The sequence below is a fragment of the Chanos chanos genome, chromosome 6, assembly GCF_902362185.1.
Source record: "Chanos chanos chromosome 6, fChaCha1.1, whole genome shotgun sequence".
NCBI lineage: Eukaryota > Metazoa > Chordata > Actinopteri > Gonorynchiformes > Chanidae > Chanos > Chanos chanos.
The window spans coordinates 25,215,724-25,230,687 of record NC_044500.1 but is presented as its reverse complement, the minus strand read 5'-3'; the positions used below and the strand labels follow the sequence as shown (position 1 = coordinate 25,230,687).

General features: G+C 44.8%; 1 protein-coding gene across 1 annotated transcript in view; it reads right to left on the bottom strand.

Annotated features, from left to right (window-relative positions):
- Positions 1–14,964, bottom strand: part of plxnb1b (plexin b1b) — a 59,116-nt gene that overhangs the window by 4,417 nt on the left and 39,735 nt on the right. Inside the window, 18 exon segments of the mRNA XM_030776629.1 lie at positions 953–1,099; positions 2,095–2,161; positions 2,336–2,514; positions 2,695–2,912; positions 3,254–3,354; positions 4,286–4,434; positions 4,918–5,094; positions 5,399–5,641; positions 5,981–6,185; positions 6,346–6,519; positions 6,604–6,746; positions 7,017–7,122; positions 9,037–9,188; positions 9,797–9,963; positions 11,170–11,263; positions 12,376–12,498; positions 12,695–12,829; positions 13,450–14,430. Coding sequence (XP_030632489.1) covers positions 953–1,099; positions 2,095–2,161; positions 2,336–2,514; positions 2,695–2,912; positions 3,254–3,354; positions 4,286–4,434; positions 4,918–5,094; positions 5,399–5,641; positions 5,981–6,185; positions 6,346–6,519; positions 6,604–6,746; positions 7,017–7,122; positions 9,037–9,188; positions 9,797–9,963; positions 11,170–11,263; positions 12,376–12,498; positions 12,695–12,829; positions 13,450–14,430 — 3,561 coding nt within the window.

Here is a 14,964-nt window from a genome sequence, read left to right as displayed (position 1 = left end):
AATGTTCCACTGCTCCCCTAACAATGTTCCACTGCTCCCCTAACAATGTTCCACCGCTCCCCTAACAATGTTCCACTGCTCCCCTAACAATGTTCCACTGCTCCTCCAACAGTGCTCCCCTAACAATATTCCACTGCTCCTTCAGGGCTGTAGCCTAATATTTGCAGGACTGGTTCATTTGATTTCTCCATCACAGCAGATTCACTGGGAGATCAGCAAGTCTATCCTCTCAGCCCCATTCAGAGAGTATAATGAGTGAGTCGGACCCATTCACACTGGTGTGTGAGATCTGGGTGACAGATAAGGAGTGGAACTGTTGCCTCTCCTTCACAATCACTGAGCCACACATCACATTAAAACTATTCTGATTGTGCAGTGGTTCTGTGTAAATGAGAGCCGTGTGTCTTCAGTCACACTGAGTTAGGGGTTTGATGAACTGTATGTGTTGAGTCTAGCCATCTACCACTAAAACCCATACTGTTCCCCAAATAAGTTTACATTTATGTTTATTTATGTTTAGATTTAGTTTATATACTTGCTAATAGGCACAGATGTTTTCTATTTGTCTCTTTGACTACTACCCATTACATATACCTGCTATCCCCTGCAATCAGACACAGCTTGCCTCCCTGTGCTTAAAGAGTCATTTGGTGTATGGCTGTGTTCTGTAGTGTGCTGTGCTGCTGAGATTGTTAGACACTGCACATATTGGCTGTGGAACATGTGTGTTTGATTTGTGATTAGACAGATACTGGGAGACCATTAGCATTATGATGTCATAGTGGGTACACCCTTTTGCACTGAATAATCGGTGGGTAAAAACTGATCAAACACCAAACAAGTCTGGAGTTTGTTGTGAATGGGGGATGAGAGGATATTCTAATTCAGTGGTGAAAGGAGAAGGTGCTGGTGAAAATGGGTACTACTGGTGAAAGGGGGAGGTGCTGCTGACCAGAGTACGGTACTCCACATCTTCCCTCAGGAGGCGGTTATCGTTGAGGGTGTATTTTGCTTTTCCAGTCACGGCATCCACTGGACCTTTATCCACCTGGTGTTTAATGGCCCTAAAGAGCATGTAGAGAGACTCACCAGCAGAGTCCTGATGGAGAGACACAACCCAGTCAGACATCAGGGAAAGGAGATACAGTCAGACATCAGGGAAAGGAGATACAGTCAGACATCAGGGAAAGGAGATACAGTCAGACATCAGGGAAAGGAGACACAGTAAACAGACAGTCAGACATCAGGGAAAGGAGACACAGTAAACAGACAGTCAGACATCAGGGAAAGGAGATACAGTAAACAGGAGACCTTGGGTGGCTATGGGGAATCAATTAGTCTTAGCCTCTAGATTGTGTTTTCATAATAAAAAAAAAGGCTCAAAAATGGAGTTTCCTTTTTTTTGAGAATGATACAAACATGATCTCCGTGGTTAGCGGAGGGGGATATTTCTACACAAACATATACTGTGCATACACACACACACACACACACACACGCACACACACGCACACACACACACACACACACACACACACACACACACACACACAGGTTTCCAGCTGGTAATTACTGGGTTTTGCCTGGTAAAATTGATAAAAAGAAACTGATAAATTAAAAACTTTCTGGTCAAAATGTCTGGTCATAAGTCTCATATAAAAAGTAGCTATTACGAAGACTATCCCTAAACAGGATATTTGTGTTTTGACAGCGAAACAGCCTGTTAACAACACTGCAAGCTGCAAAGACACATCGGACATGTTTGATCTCAAGTTGGCAGCGGAGGACTTTCAGATGTTACAAGTTACAGATGTTTCATAATAGCCTATTTCAGCAGCTAATGTTGAGGTTTTGCTCAATCGTTACTGTTTGTTTTCCTTATTCATTACTGTTCATTAAATAGTCAAACTGATTTGAGGTCGTTGTCATTCTTTCATCAACCTAGGTATCCATTATATTTGCATTTGTAAGACAGACTGTTGAAACGTGACCCGTAAGTCTCAAATTTGTCTGGTAAAATAAAGTCTTTCTGGACACCAGACCGGCAAGAAAAAATCCTAGTGGAAACCCTGAGGAGAAGATGTTGACACTGACCCTTAGGAAGGCATAGAGGCAGATGGACATCCAGTTGGTTAAGAGTTTCTCTACGACCGTCTCAGTCCTGTAAAAGAGCCAGGCACACTGTTTGAGGCTTCACTGATTACAAACTAAAACCCTTTACTCCTTTATCTGTGTTCCATTCTTACAACAGCACATGCAAAGTCCTAACTAAATATGAATAAAACCAATCCTGTCTCCAGTTAGGCGACTATACTCGGTCCCTCAGTAGGCTCACCTGCGGAGCATGAGTTTGGGGTTTTTAGCCACATACTGCTCCACCAGGTGGTTGAGCAGGGTTTTGAGGATGTCAGTGAAGTATTCCAGCTTCCCATGGAGGGCCACGGTGAGCAGGGAGGCCACGTAGGCTCGGTCTCTGGGCGAGAACGTACGCTGGCTCTCCAAAGTGTGGATGAACTGAGGTAAGTACAGGAGAAATTAAACACTGCACTATGTCAAGACGCTAGAGGAACAGTAATTAATCAAACTCAAAGACAGGAGTAATAACTGACTTCATAAGCATGTACACACAACATGTTTACCTTTCAGACAGTTTTGTCAGATAACAGCATTGAGGATGAAGATGTCCTGAGTTACCTTGGTGAGGAAGAGTTTACTGTTGAGCAGGTTTGAGAGCTGGACCAGTCCCTGCTCCACTGTCGCTCGCCGGCACTCCTGAACATCCAGCTCCCTGCGGAGAGGAGATTCCCGATGGCCCGGAAAGAAGATCCTCTCTGCGTACATCCGGTAATCCAAGAACGGAATTCCTGATCCCACCAGGTCACTGGACATGTCCATCATTTCAGTCATCAGGTCTGCCGGGAAAGGTCAAAGGTCATGACCTCTGACAAAGGCTCTCTCAGGACTAAAGGGCTCTTGGAGTTTGCTTATTTGAGGTCTCATATAGGGAGGGATCTGGTCCATTTTCAGTACCTCAATAAAGCTAAATCATTCAAAGGAATGGTGTGAAACATTCCCCCTGTCAAAATCTTGCCTGACTAAAGCATAAAACTCCAGATCAGTTTTCCACATCAACACTTTCATCTGTGATGTTTATTTGTTTTCTCATAAAGGAAAAGAAGACTCTTTCCTCTTCTGACCATATCTCTCTGAGCCACTCCTGAAAGTAAAGCTGTGTATCTGTCCACCCTGTTACCTGTAAACTCTTTTTTGCAGCGGTCTCTGACACTGGTCTCAAGATTCTCCAGTTGAATCTGCACCTTCTTATAGTCCCTCAACGCCTGTTTACTCTTCCTCCTGAGAGAGAGAGAGAGAGAGAGAGAGAAAGAGAGTAAGAGAGAGAGAGAGACTGAGTGTGATGAAGAGATAGAGTCAGACTACAGACAGATTCTGATGAGCCTGAGGGAGGACACAGAACAGAAAGCAGATGTTCTTCACTGAGTCTCTGTCTGTAATTCACACTAGAGACAAATCTGAGCCTTAGCTTAAAGGAGCAAGTTTCTATAAATACCAAGAGATGCCGAAGTGCCACATCACTTAACGTGGACTCAGACAGACAGACACACCCATACACGCACAGATACACACACACACACACACACACACACCCACAGACATACACACCCATACACGCACAGATACACACACACCCACAGACATACACACCCATACACGCACAGATACACACACACACACACCCACCCACAGACAAACACACCCATACACGCACAGATACACACACACACACACACACACACACACACACACACACCCACAGACATACACACCCATACACGCACAGATACACACACACACACACACACACACACCCACAGACATACACACCCATACACGCACAGATACACACACACACACCCACAGACATACACACACACACACACACCCACAGACATACACACCCATACACGCACAGATACACACACACACACACACACACACACACACCCACAGACATACACACCCATACACGCACAGATACACACACACACACCCACAGACATACACACACACACACACACCCACAGACATACACACCCATACACGCACAGATACACACACACACACAGACATACACACCCATACACGCACAGATACACACACACACACACCCACAGACAAACACACCCATACACGCACAGATACACACACACACACACCCATACACGCACAGATACACACAGACATACACACAGACATACACACAGACCTGTATATCAGTACTATAATGAGAACGATCAAGGCGACGAGAGAGGCCACCACGCCCACTCCGATCTGCGCCTCCATGGGGAAAGTGGACTGACTGAGTGTGTCATACTGCACTCTGCCCAGGGAGAAGTTCAGATTTCCCATCTGCACCTGAGGAGAAAACACACAGTCCTCGGTTCAGCAACACATCTCCACGGTTACAAACCTACGGCTACAGCCAGCATCACTGAACGAGAAAATCATGAGACATACGAATCTACTCTTTATTCTGACACGCCTCGCTTTTCTCCTCCAAAGACAAGTCTGTGTGAGAGAGTCCATCTAAAGGAATTTTTTTTAACTCAAATATTTTGTTACTTGAGCATCACTTTTCAACAAAAGTCCTTAAACACATATGCATCATCTGTGGAAGTGAGTGCTCTTTCAAACACTCAACAGCATTGACTCAAAACAGTACAGAAACATGACACTAATACAGATCAACCACTGATAAAGCAGATATCTATGTCTTATACATCTATGTTGTGTAAAAAAGTATCTAAGCATTTATGCTTGTATATGAAGTGCAGCTGCAGGTATTTTGAGGGTGATTCTGTGTGTTTTGGGGTGTTCTGAAGATGGGTGTAGACTCACTGTGAATTCGGGGAGTGTGTCTGCACCCTCTCGCTTGCGGCCCAGTCCCGGGGAGGGCTGCTGGGAAGGCGGCTCACAGTACAGATGGTTCCGGGTCAGAGTTTTCACAGCACACACACCCTCTCCTATCATAGCAACCACCTCCTCTTTATAAATGGCCAGGTCCAGGTTCTCCCCCTGCAGAGACGCGATGATAAAATGAGAGAAAACAAAGTCAAGTGAAGGTGAGAAAGAGCGAGAGAGAGAGAGAGAGAGAGAGAGAAAGAAAGAAAGAGGGATAAAGGAGGTCATTTTCAATAAGAACAACTCATCCACTAATTAACCCATCAACAAAATCACCAAACGGAAAGTTACCGCTGGAGCCATAGGAAATATGAGCTTCACATTTTACTCCGAATTCCCCACTGTTTCATACAGGTACAGTGTGCTGGTAAGACATAAATCTTTTTTTTTTTAATCATATGGTCTTTCTCATACAGACCTCCACAGATATGACGGAGCCTGGCTTGTAGCGGAATGGTTTGCTGGGGTCGTGCTGGTTGAGTGGGCGGAGGGTAGGGTTGAGTTCGTAGGTAAAGGGAGTCTGACTGACAGAGTTAAAGTCGAAGCGTAGGTTGTCGAGGAGGAACTCCACCCGAATCTGAGTCCCGATCAACTGTGCCTCCACTCCGGGAGTCCGGCAGAGGAGGAGTGAGGAGGTGTTTACCTCGCAGCGCTCTGTAAACTACAGGAGGATGGAAGGGAGGGAGAGACTGACTTATGAAACAGTAAGAACTCAATGTCACAACCTCTCTAAATCTAAAACTCCAAACTGCACTGCACAACTGCATACAACTGAAGTTCTGCAGTTCTCCATGTTACAATTATCTATAAAAATAAGATTCTCAAATCCATTCGCATATAATGACACTCCAACAATACAATGACACTGAAAAGATGTATTTGTAACTCCAATTAAATACTTTAAATAATTCCAATACTATCCCAGTAATTTCTCTTGGCTAAGTAAGCAGTCTTGAGTAACCTGTCTCTATTTCAGAATCAGAAGAATGGCCCTTCCCACCTCTTTGACCATTTCTGGAACAATCCGCCTGTGCCTCCACAGTATGTCTTCCTCTCCTTGCTGAGCATTCACAAGGCTTTCAGCATTCCCCCTTCTCCTCCTCCTCCTGCGTGGAATACTCTCTGAGGAGGTGATGGTCACACAAATGCGTGGCTGCTGAACTACATCCAGGTTATGACCTGAAACCCGGATCACACGCCCACCGCTACAAATGCACCGAAGATACAGTTATTAATATTTATATTTTTGTTTATACAAGAGTAATGACAATGTGTAGCAACATGTGTTAATGAATGCTTGAATATGAAGGAGAGAAGCTCCTCTCTCTCTCTCTCTGTCACACACATGCACGCACAGACACACACCTGAGGAAACTCTTTGAAGGTATGGCATGTGTGATGTTGGGGTCAGGGGTGTAGTGGTAATCGTTGCCATGGAGATGCCGCTGGCTGTTGCCAAATCGCATGGTGACTCCATGCTCTCCCGTCCTGTTACTGCTGCCGGTCACGCACTCAATGGCGTCCGTGTGAACAGATGTGCTGCAGGAAGAAGAGAAACAGGCTGTCGAGGACTGTGGGTAATGACGTTAATTCATTAAACAAAAAGAACGATGAGCGTTTCACACTCACATGGAACACGGCACATTGCCTAGCAGCACGGTGATGTCACTGCGCCGACCGGTGAGGAGGTTTCTGCCCAAGAGGGTGACTGCTGTGCCCCCTGCTTTTGGACCCCTTTTTGGGATTACCTCCAACAGCACAGGGTCCTATGGCGACAAAAGATGAGGGTGAGAGGGGTTAGACAGACATAAGAGCCCATGTCTGATATTTCATATGCTGTGCACATGTCTAATCAGCAAAGCACAAAGGCCAATGCAGCTAGTTTAAGTAGGGCAGAGCACTGTGCAGGTCATGTCAGGGTTTAAGATGATGTCAGAATATGCCATGTGATAGCTGTCTTATTATGAGATCGCACTGTCCTCAGATTCCAGAAACCTGACACTGGAGGGAGAGCCAGGTGTGTTTCTCTGACTGACCTGGTAGTGGAATAACTGGCTGGACAGACCTAATCCCCCTGCCATCACCTCCACAGACACGTGACCAGACTTGGCCTCTCCACTGGCTTTAGTTGTACACACAATTCTAGAGGGACAGAGAGTAAGAGATAGTGGTCACTTAGAGAGGTAAGCCCTGAAGGCTGAGATCAGTCTACACAGAAATTTCCACCAAACAGCTTTCACCTTGAGGAGATCTGGTATGGTTGAGTGTGCCTGTGCATATGTGTGTGTGTGTGTGTGTGTGTGTGTGTGTACCTGGAGATCTCATACAGGCTGGGTACAACTGTACAGTGAGTGGTGTGGTGACCGAACGTGTATGTATGTGGTTATGTGTGTTATGGGGGGGTGTGCGTGTGTGTTTGTATGTGTGGTATATATAAGATTAATTTACTGAATGCATTAATGGATTTATAGCACACAATGTGATAGGCCTACTTATAGAGCAAGAAAAACACAATTTTCATCCAAACAATTTATTCATTAATTTATATTGTTACGGCCGGCTCAAACAAAGCAATTAAAAAAAGAGAAATGAGTGTCTCTAGGAATATGGTTGCGTGTAGGTTGGCAGGGGATATGTGTGCAAGCACATTTTTATATTTGCGCGGCATTTCGTAAACAGGTCTATGTTCGCCCCATAGAGATAAGAAGTTGTTCAGTGGTGAAGGCGCTTACCCGGTGTATATTGAAACACCGCTGACTAATATACCTGCTACCTGCTAATATACCTGTCACTCGCACTGCGCATCAGTCTATTGGACTCATAATTATTATTCTATGCTACTGAGTGTGAAAGTCCGTGCGAGTTAGTGAGATTCAGCGTCATGAGAAATGTTGAAAATGCGTGAGGCTTGACAGCACGGCTTCAAACCAGAAGTTTTTTTCCAATCGGTTCGTTCCGAGCAGAATCAGCATTTTAACGTTTCTAATTTTGCGTTCCACCTTAAAATGATCGTAATGAAATACCGATTAGTAACTTTCTATGTAGGGCTGTGTGACATGACAGTATGCATCTTTCGGACGGTATAAAAATGTCTATTGGTAGATATTTTATTCTGTAGTCTCTGTCGTTAATGTCACAAAAAGCATGGAAGCGTGTGGCCGGCGAAGCGAAACTTATAAACTTTTATACATTTAAGCTTTTTCTGTATACACGAATGAAGACATGGGTTGTTTATGCCAGGGCGAACGAAAGGACGATATTAACGTTATTAACAGGTTACCATTATTTCAAGTAAATGTTTCTGCTCCAGAACATTAAAAAATAGGTATATAAAGTTTCTGGTTTTGTTTCTGTTCCTAGCGAAATATCAATTGTTTCTGGTTTTCGTTTTAAGTCCGTGAACCGCTTCAAAGCCTTGCTTAACAGATATGCTTTCCACGCAACATCAAAAACAACTTCACAAATGTAACACAGGATTCTGTCCCATTTACATATTATTGATTACAAACAATCAGAGATGAGCGAAGCGCTGTAGAATGTTTGCGCACAGTTCTGATGCTGGGGACAATATTTTATGGAAGCCAGTTTTCCGTTGGAAAAAAAAAATCAAGTCACACAGTTTGTCATAATAATGAGAATGTATCTCATAATTATGAGATACTAAGTCATAATTATAAGACACGATCAGCAAGTCATGATTATGAGATACTAAGTGATAATCATGAGATAAGTCATAATTATGAGACACATTCTCATTATTGTGACATATTATCTGACTTGATTTTTGGCAGAAATGGGCTTCCATGGTATTTTGACAGGAGTGGGGCAGACAAAAAAATTGCCACATCAGTTGGCTTTATTAAGCAGGAAAAAAAATTAACAGCAATAAAGGCAGTCATTTAGGGCACCAAGGCCAGTGGCCAGTGAACATGCAATTTTCAAAGGGACATCAAAGCCAGAGAGAGGGGCAACGACGGCCATGGACGTTGTGTTGTTGGTGAAATTCCTGTCCTGTGTATGTGTATATGTAGCGTGCGCGTGTGTGCGTGCCTGTACCTGGAAGAGATCTCGTACAGGCTGGGTATAACAGTACAGGGCAGTCCTGCCACGGTGACAGAGCGCAGGATGTCCTGAGGTTTCTGACCCAGGTTAGAGCCTGAGATGGTAAGAGTCGTCCCACCCTCCACCACCCCTGTCAAGGGCTCAATCTACAACACCAAGGCAAGAAAGTTACGGGCAAAAACAGTTTCAAACAGCAACTAAACTTCATTAGCACATATGTTATACTATACAAAAACATGCTGTAAAACAGCCTGTAGAAATGACACTTAAGTGTAACACCTGTTAATATAAAATGAATGTAGCCAAAGTCTGCCAACATAAAATTGATATAACCAGCACAGCTCTGCTACAGATCAGAATTTCGTTACAAAAAGCTCATCTTACATTGAAAAAGCATTCTCAGTCTGGTTGTGTGTTTCATCAGTCTAACTTACGTAGTGACTGACAGGAGCGGGGCAGGTGTGTTTGACTTACGTGGTGACTGACAGGAGCGGGGCAGGTGTGTTTGACTTACGTGGTGAATGACAGGAGCGGGGCAGGTGTGTTTGACTTACGTGATGAATCACAGGAGCGGGGCAGGTGTGTTTGACTTACGTGGTGAATGACAGGAGCGGGGCAGGTGTGTTTGACTTACGTGGTGACTGACAGGAGCGGGGCAGGTGTGTTTGACTTACGTGGTGACTGACAGGAGCGGGGCAGGTGTGTTTGACTTACGTGGTGACTGACAGGAGCGGGGCAGGTGTGTTTGACTTACATGGTGAATGACAGGGGCGGGGCAGGTGTGTTCGACAAGTTCTGAACAGGAGTCTCTGAAGAGGCAGCTGGACTGGGCCCCACCACACCACACACAGCCATACTTCTGATCGGCTGTGTAACAGCGACTGCAGTCCGAACGCCTCACCGAACAGTTATACAACGTCACTGTCAGAGAGAGAGAGAGAGAGAGAGAGAGAGACAGGACAGGTAGGGTTACACACAGTCGTTCTCTAACACAGACACTGAAACAGGCTCTGATTTTCCACCTGTAATCACACAGAATCTGTCTTTGTTTAGTGGTCTATGGTGTGCTGGACTCCTCCTTTCTCTTTTTTATGGGATTCATTCAAAAAAGATCAGTTATCAGAAAATAAATGTACAACATCAAATTACATAACTGACCTCTGAGGACTAACATGAGAATTCAAACAACACATCACGGAGGCAGCTGTTAGAGAAACACTGGAGCCACTGCATACAGTTAAACAGATCTAGCGGTCCAGGCACTGGGTCTCATTGGACTAACGTAATGTAAATGACGACAGTTACAACTCATTGTCAGTTCAGTTCAGTGCTCATAAAAAGTGTTTATAGAGATGCAGCAGTTTGCTTTGACGTTTGTGAATGGCTATAACACACAATCTGTTTGTGTTTACAATAAAGGAGCGTGTAATGACAGTGTGCTTGAGTGTTTTTGCAGAGTCACAGGAGCAGACAGATGTAAAAAGTCCAGAGGGGCTACAGAGGAACGCAGCTTAAGCGTTATAAACTCCACACATCACAAACACTAACACACTGCCAATACAGCTACTGAATTGCCCCCTCCTGGGATTATACTCTACATAGCTCTGCAATGAGAAAACACACGCACACACAGACACACAGACACACACACACACACATTCGCGGAGTGCTCCACGTGAGAGCCAAAACACAGCTGTTCATCTGTAATCCACTTCCTTCTGGTGCTTCCAAAACATTCCCACTAACTGAAAAACAATCGGAGCAAATAAAATCCGTATGTGTGGAACGGAGGCACTGTGTTTCCTGCATGTGTTCAAAGACAGCTCACAGACACATTTATTTATGTCCTCTTAACCCCTAACGTCATATCTCTAACCCTGTAATCTCGACCAAGTCTAGGCAGTGTGGTTACAGGCTCAACACTTAGCCTGAGACAACGTTCAGCATAGCTCTCAAAACCAACACTAAACGCCTCGGCTCAAGTCAAACACAGGAGCTGAAAAACAATCTCCATCTAACATAGCTAATAGAACACACACATTAAACTCTGGTTAAATAAAACTCCTCGTTATTTTAGCTCCCCATTGTGACTGATATGCCCTGACTCCTCGCTCTCCGGTTACTCACCGTACAGGTTCTGAACGGTGTCGACATGAAACGTGTTCCTCCTCTTCACGTACACCATGGCATTGTACTCTTCCTCCAAAGCTGTGTATGAGTACTGACAGGAGACAAACATACTTAGGAGTACTGTTCCTATGGAGGATGCTTATGCTAATGCTATCATAGACCATGCTTTACCTGCAGTAATATTTAATACTCTTTTAATCACAGTGAGTTGATGACTTGATTTACTCTTGAGTGACAAAAGCGACACATTCGTCATGGTCAGAAATTCATAATTCACCAGCAATGGAAAGTGTAGGTCAATACTAACTGTGCAATACAAAGTGTTTTTTATTTATATATATATAGTTCAAAGTGCACTACTGAAGGGAGAATGAGAAAGATTTCACCAGGAAAACACCAGGCAAACACATTAAATACAAACTGGGAAAGATCACTGGGTGTGTGCGGTGTGTGAGGTGCAAGGTGTGTATGGTGTGTGTGAGAGGTGTGTGAGGTATCTACTGGGGGACATAAGGATTTATCAGCTCTGGGGCTGATCAGTGACACATCTTAAAAATGATCATCAGCATTATTTTAAAAGAAATTGCAATGGCAAGCCAAAGTTAGTGGAGAGATACACAAATAGTGGAGCTGTGAATCCTTCTGCTACATTTAGGGGGAAAAAAGTCCAATTCTGAGCATTCTCTTCATTCAGACAAAACCCAATATAAAGAGTTAGAATCATCCAGTTATCTCGTGACTAAACTCTGTGGTTCCTTAAAGCATGTTTAACATTGGAAGTAAAGGAGTTCTGTTTTGAGGAGATCTGATTACATTATAAATTATACATTTTACAATTACATACACATTATACAATTTTTGACTGACAAAAATGATTGAGACACCATCAGATCAATATCTGAGATAAATTCACAGTAGGATTCTTCAGGAAAAGGATCCTTTTGTCATGACAAAGATCAGCTCTCTTATATTTAACAATCTTCCTCTTCAAAACATTTTATGTTGATTCCACATTACAGTAAAGTGAGTTTTAATATCAGTGCTATTTCCAGAGATCACACTAGACAGGACTTTCATTCTTGGAGCCTGAACAGCTCTGCCTAAAAATGAAAGTGTTATTTTTAGTCACTAAAACATTCTCGGTTTTAAGAAAAAAGAGGCCCCTGCTTCCACAGCAGAAAAGGTTCTTTTGTTATGTCTTACCTTGTGTAGCTGACAGGTGATGTAGAAAACAGTGGGATTTATCTCATCCACCTCCACATTGGCATTCACCACTACCGTCTGGCCTTCAATCACCAACACACACTCATACTCCAGGACCTGGTCCTGCACAAGATGCAAAAACACCCCTGTCAATCATCCACCCACCACAAACATCAGGAAACACAACACAACAGTCAGAAGACAGAGACAACCACAAGGACCAGGAGTGACGGACAGACAGCTGGGTGAATAGATGAGGGGCAGCAATCTTTTGAGTCAGTCTGTGTGTTTAAGAGAAACATCGACGGGCGGGTGTTACCTGGTAGAGGTGGAGGTTGTGGGCCTGGAGGATAATCTTCCTCTCGGTTTGGACGGGCAGGAGAGAGGAACCCTCCACCTTCTCCACACAGGGGCAGGCAGATGGCCCTCTGTTTGCAAATGAACCCCTGTCCCCCTGGGCATGTACAGTCACGTTAGAGATAACACGCACAGAACACAGAACTGCTCAGACAAACCACACACACGCACCATTACAACCCCATGTACACAACTCCTCAAAACCACCCAACCACACACACCACTATAAACCTACTGTCGAAACTCCACACACACAAACTCCGCACACACCTAAAATCATAATCAGACACGTCCAGCCCCATGCACCACACACACCCATATATATATATCTCAGAGACCTATCACTGTCCTATTTTTGAGCTGTTAATGTAAAGCCTGGATGGACATTTTGTCAAACAATAAAAAAAAACAAAACAAAACAATGAATGGTCAGGGACAGGTAAATAACATTAAAAGAAATAAATGTACAAAAAACAAATTATTTTCTTTAATCTGGGCTGAGACAGCTGTTTTATGTTTTAGGAATGCACCGTTAAGGAATGCATTGTTTTGAAGCAAAAATTCAAATGTCAAAGAAAAATGAACATAATAACTTAACTGACACTAAGACACAGGGAGGGGGGGGCAACTGGGGACAGAAATGGAATTTATCCAGGATGGTCCAAACAGAGAGGGGCAACACAGCCAGCGGTGAGCGCTCCATAGGCGTGGACTCACCAGGAGGAAAGCATCAGCGGAGTCATACTGGTAGTCAAGCTCCGAGTCCGTATCCAGGAGACGGGGGTATTCTGGGGAGGCCTGGTCGGACTCTCCGTCTCCTGACAGTACCGTGGCGGCGGAAAATGCCATGGTGTCGTTCTCAGCCATGCCTGCCTCTTCGTCTTCCACAGCGACTTCCTCTGGAGCCCAATGCAGCAGCTCCGGCTGAGAGTCGGCTGCTGTGGGAGGGGCCGAATCTGATGGCGCAACCGGAGCCTCGGTCAGAGACACCAACAGGCTGTCCGCTGGATCCGAGTCTGATGCCTCCTTCTCCTGAGAGACATCCGTGTGTTCCTGAGGGGCTGAGGTGTGAGTTTCGGAGGGGTTTTGGGTATTGGTGGGGGGTTCTGGTACAGATGGTCTCTCTTCTAAGATCTGGGGGCTGTTGGGAGGGGCAGTGGCTTCTGTCACCAGCTCCACTAACGGGGGGGCCTCAGGAGGACTTGGGGGCACCTCGCTGGGGGTCGGGGGCAGAGGTGACACGGCCAACTGCTGTTCCTCAGTGGAAATGATCGGCGGGACCTCGGTTTCCACGACAACATCTGAATCGTCCACGGCAACCACAGTTCTCTCGGTTTTGCCAAGAGCTTCAGCTTCTGTCTGAACATCAGTGAGGATCTCCTGTGATGGTGTCTCCTCCTCCAGCACAGGTAGGGCAGAGCCCAAGGTGGGAGGAACCGTAGTTTTGGCAGCAGGAAGTGGAGGAAGGGTAGTGGGGGCAATGGTTGGTTCAGGAGTCACGGGAGCCGCGGTCACTGGAGTGACAGATGTGGGCAGTTCAGTTGTGGTAGCGACTGTGGTTGCCATGGTGGTTTCAGTAAGGGTTGCGGTTGGAGGCGGAGAGTGCTTTTTAGACGAAGGTTCTTTGCCTGTGGCTGTCGGGGCAATGGGCCCTATCCTGCCAGCTTTGGCGGTGGGGGCAGGGGTGGGCGGACTGAACTGAGAGTTGAGAGTGCAGGGAAAGAGTGAGGGCAAGCGGGAAAACACAACAGAAAAAAAAACTCAAAAAAGCAAAGAAATGAACCAATAACAAATGAGCCAATAACAAAAGACAAGCAAAAAACTCAGATGATACTGAATACACACACTCTGACTTTGGTTAAGCAGGTAAGTGAATGTTCATTACAAATAGTTTAAGTTTGGTAATGAGCAAGTCACAACTACGTGTGTTCACACACAACCACACATGCTCTCGCTCACACAAGCTCACACTCACACGCAGACACATGCAGACACACGTGTCATTGTTAGGCTTGATAAACACATCTGTAACATGGACTCATTATTGATTGCATTATCAGATATGAGGGGCAACTGAAAAGGATCCAAGGATGAAAACTGAGTTAAAAGATGCAAGTCGCCACTATTTTTATCACTGTATTGAATTAATCTTTGTCGTTATATTAATCCATCCAGTCATAAATTCATCTGTTACATTAGTTTATGGCTTCTACTCTGGTATGTATTACATTC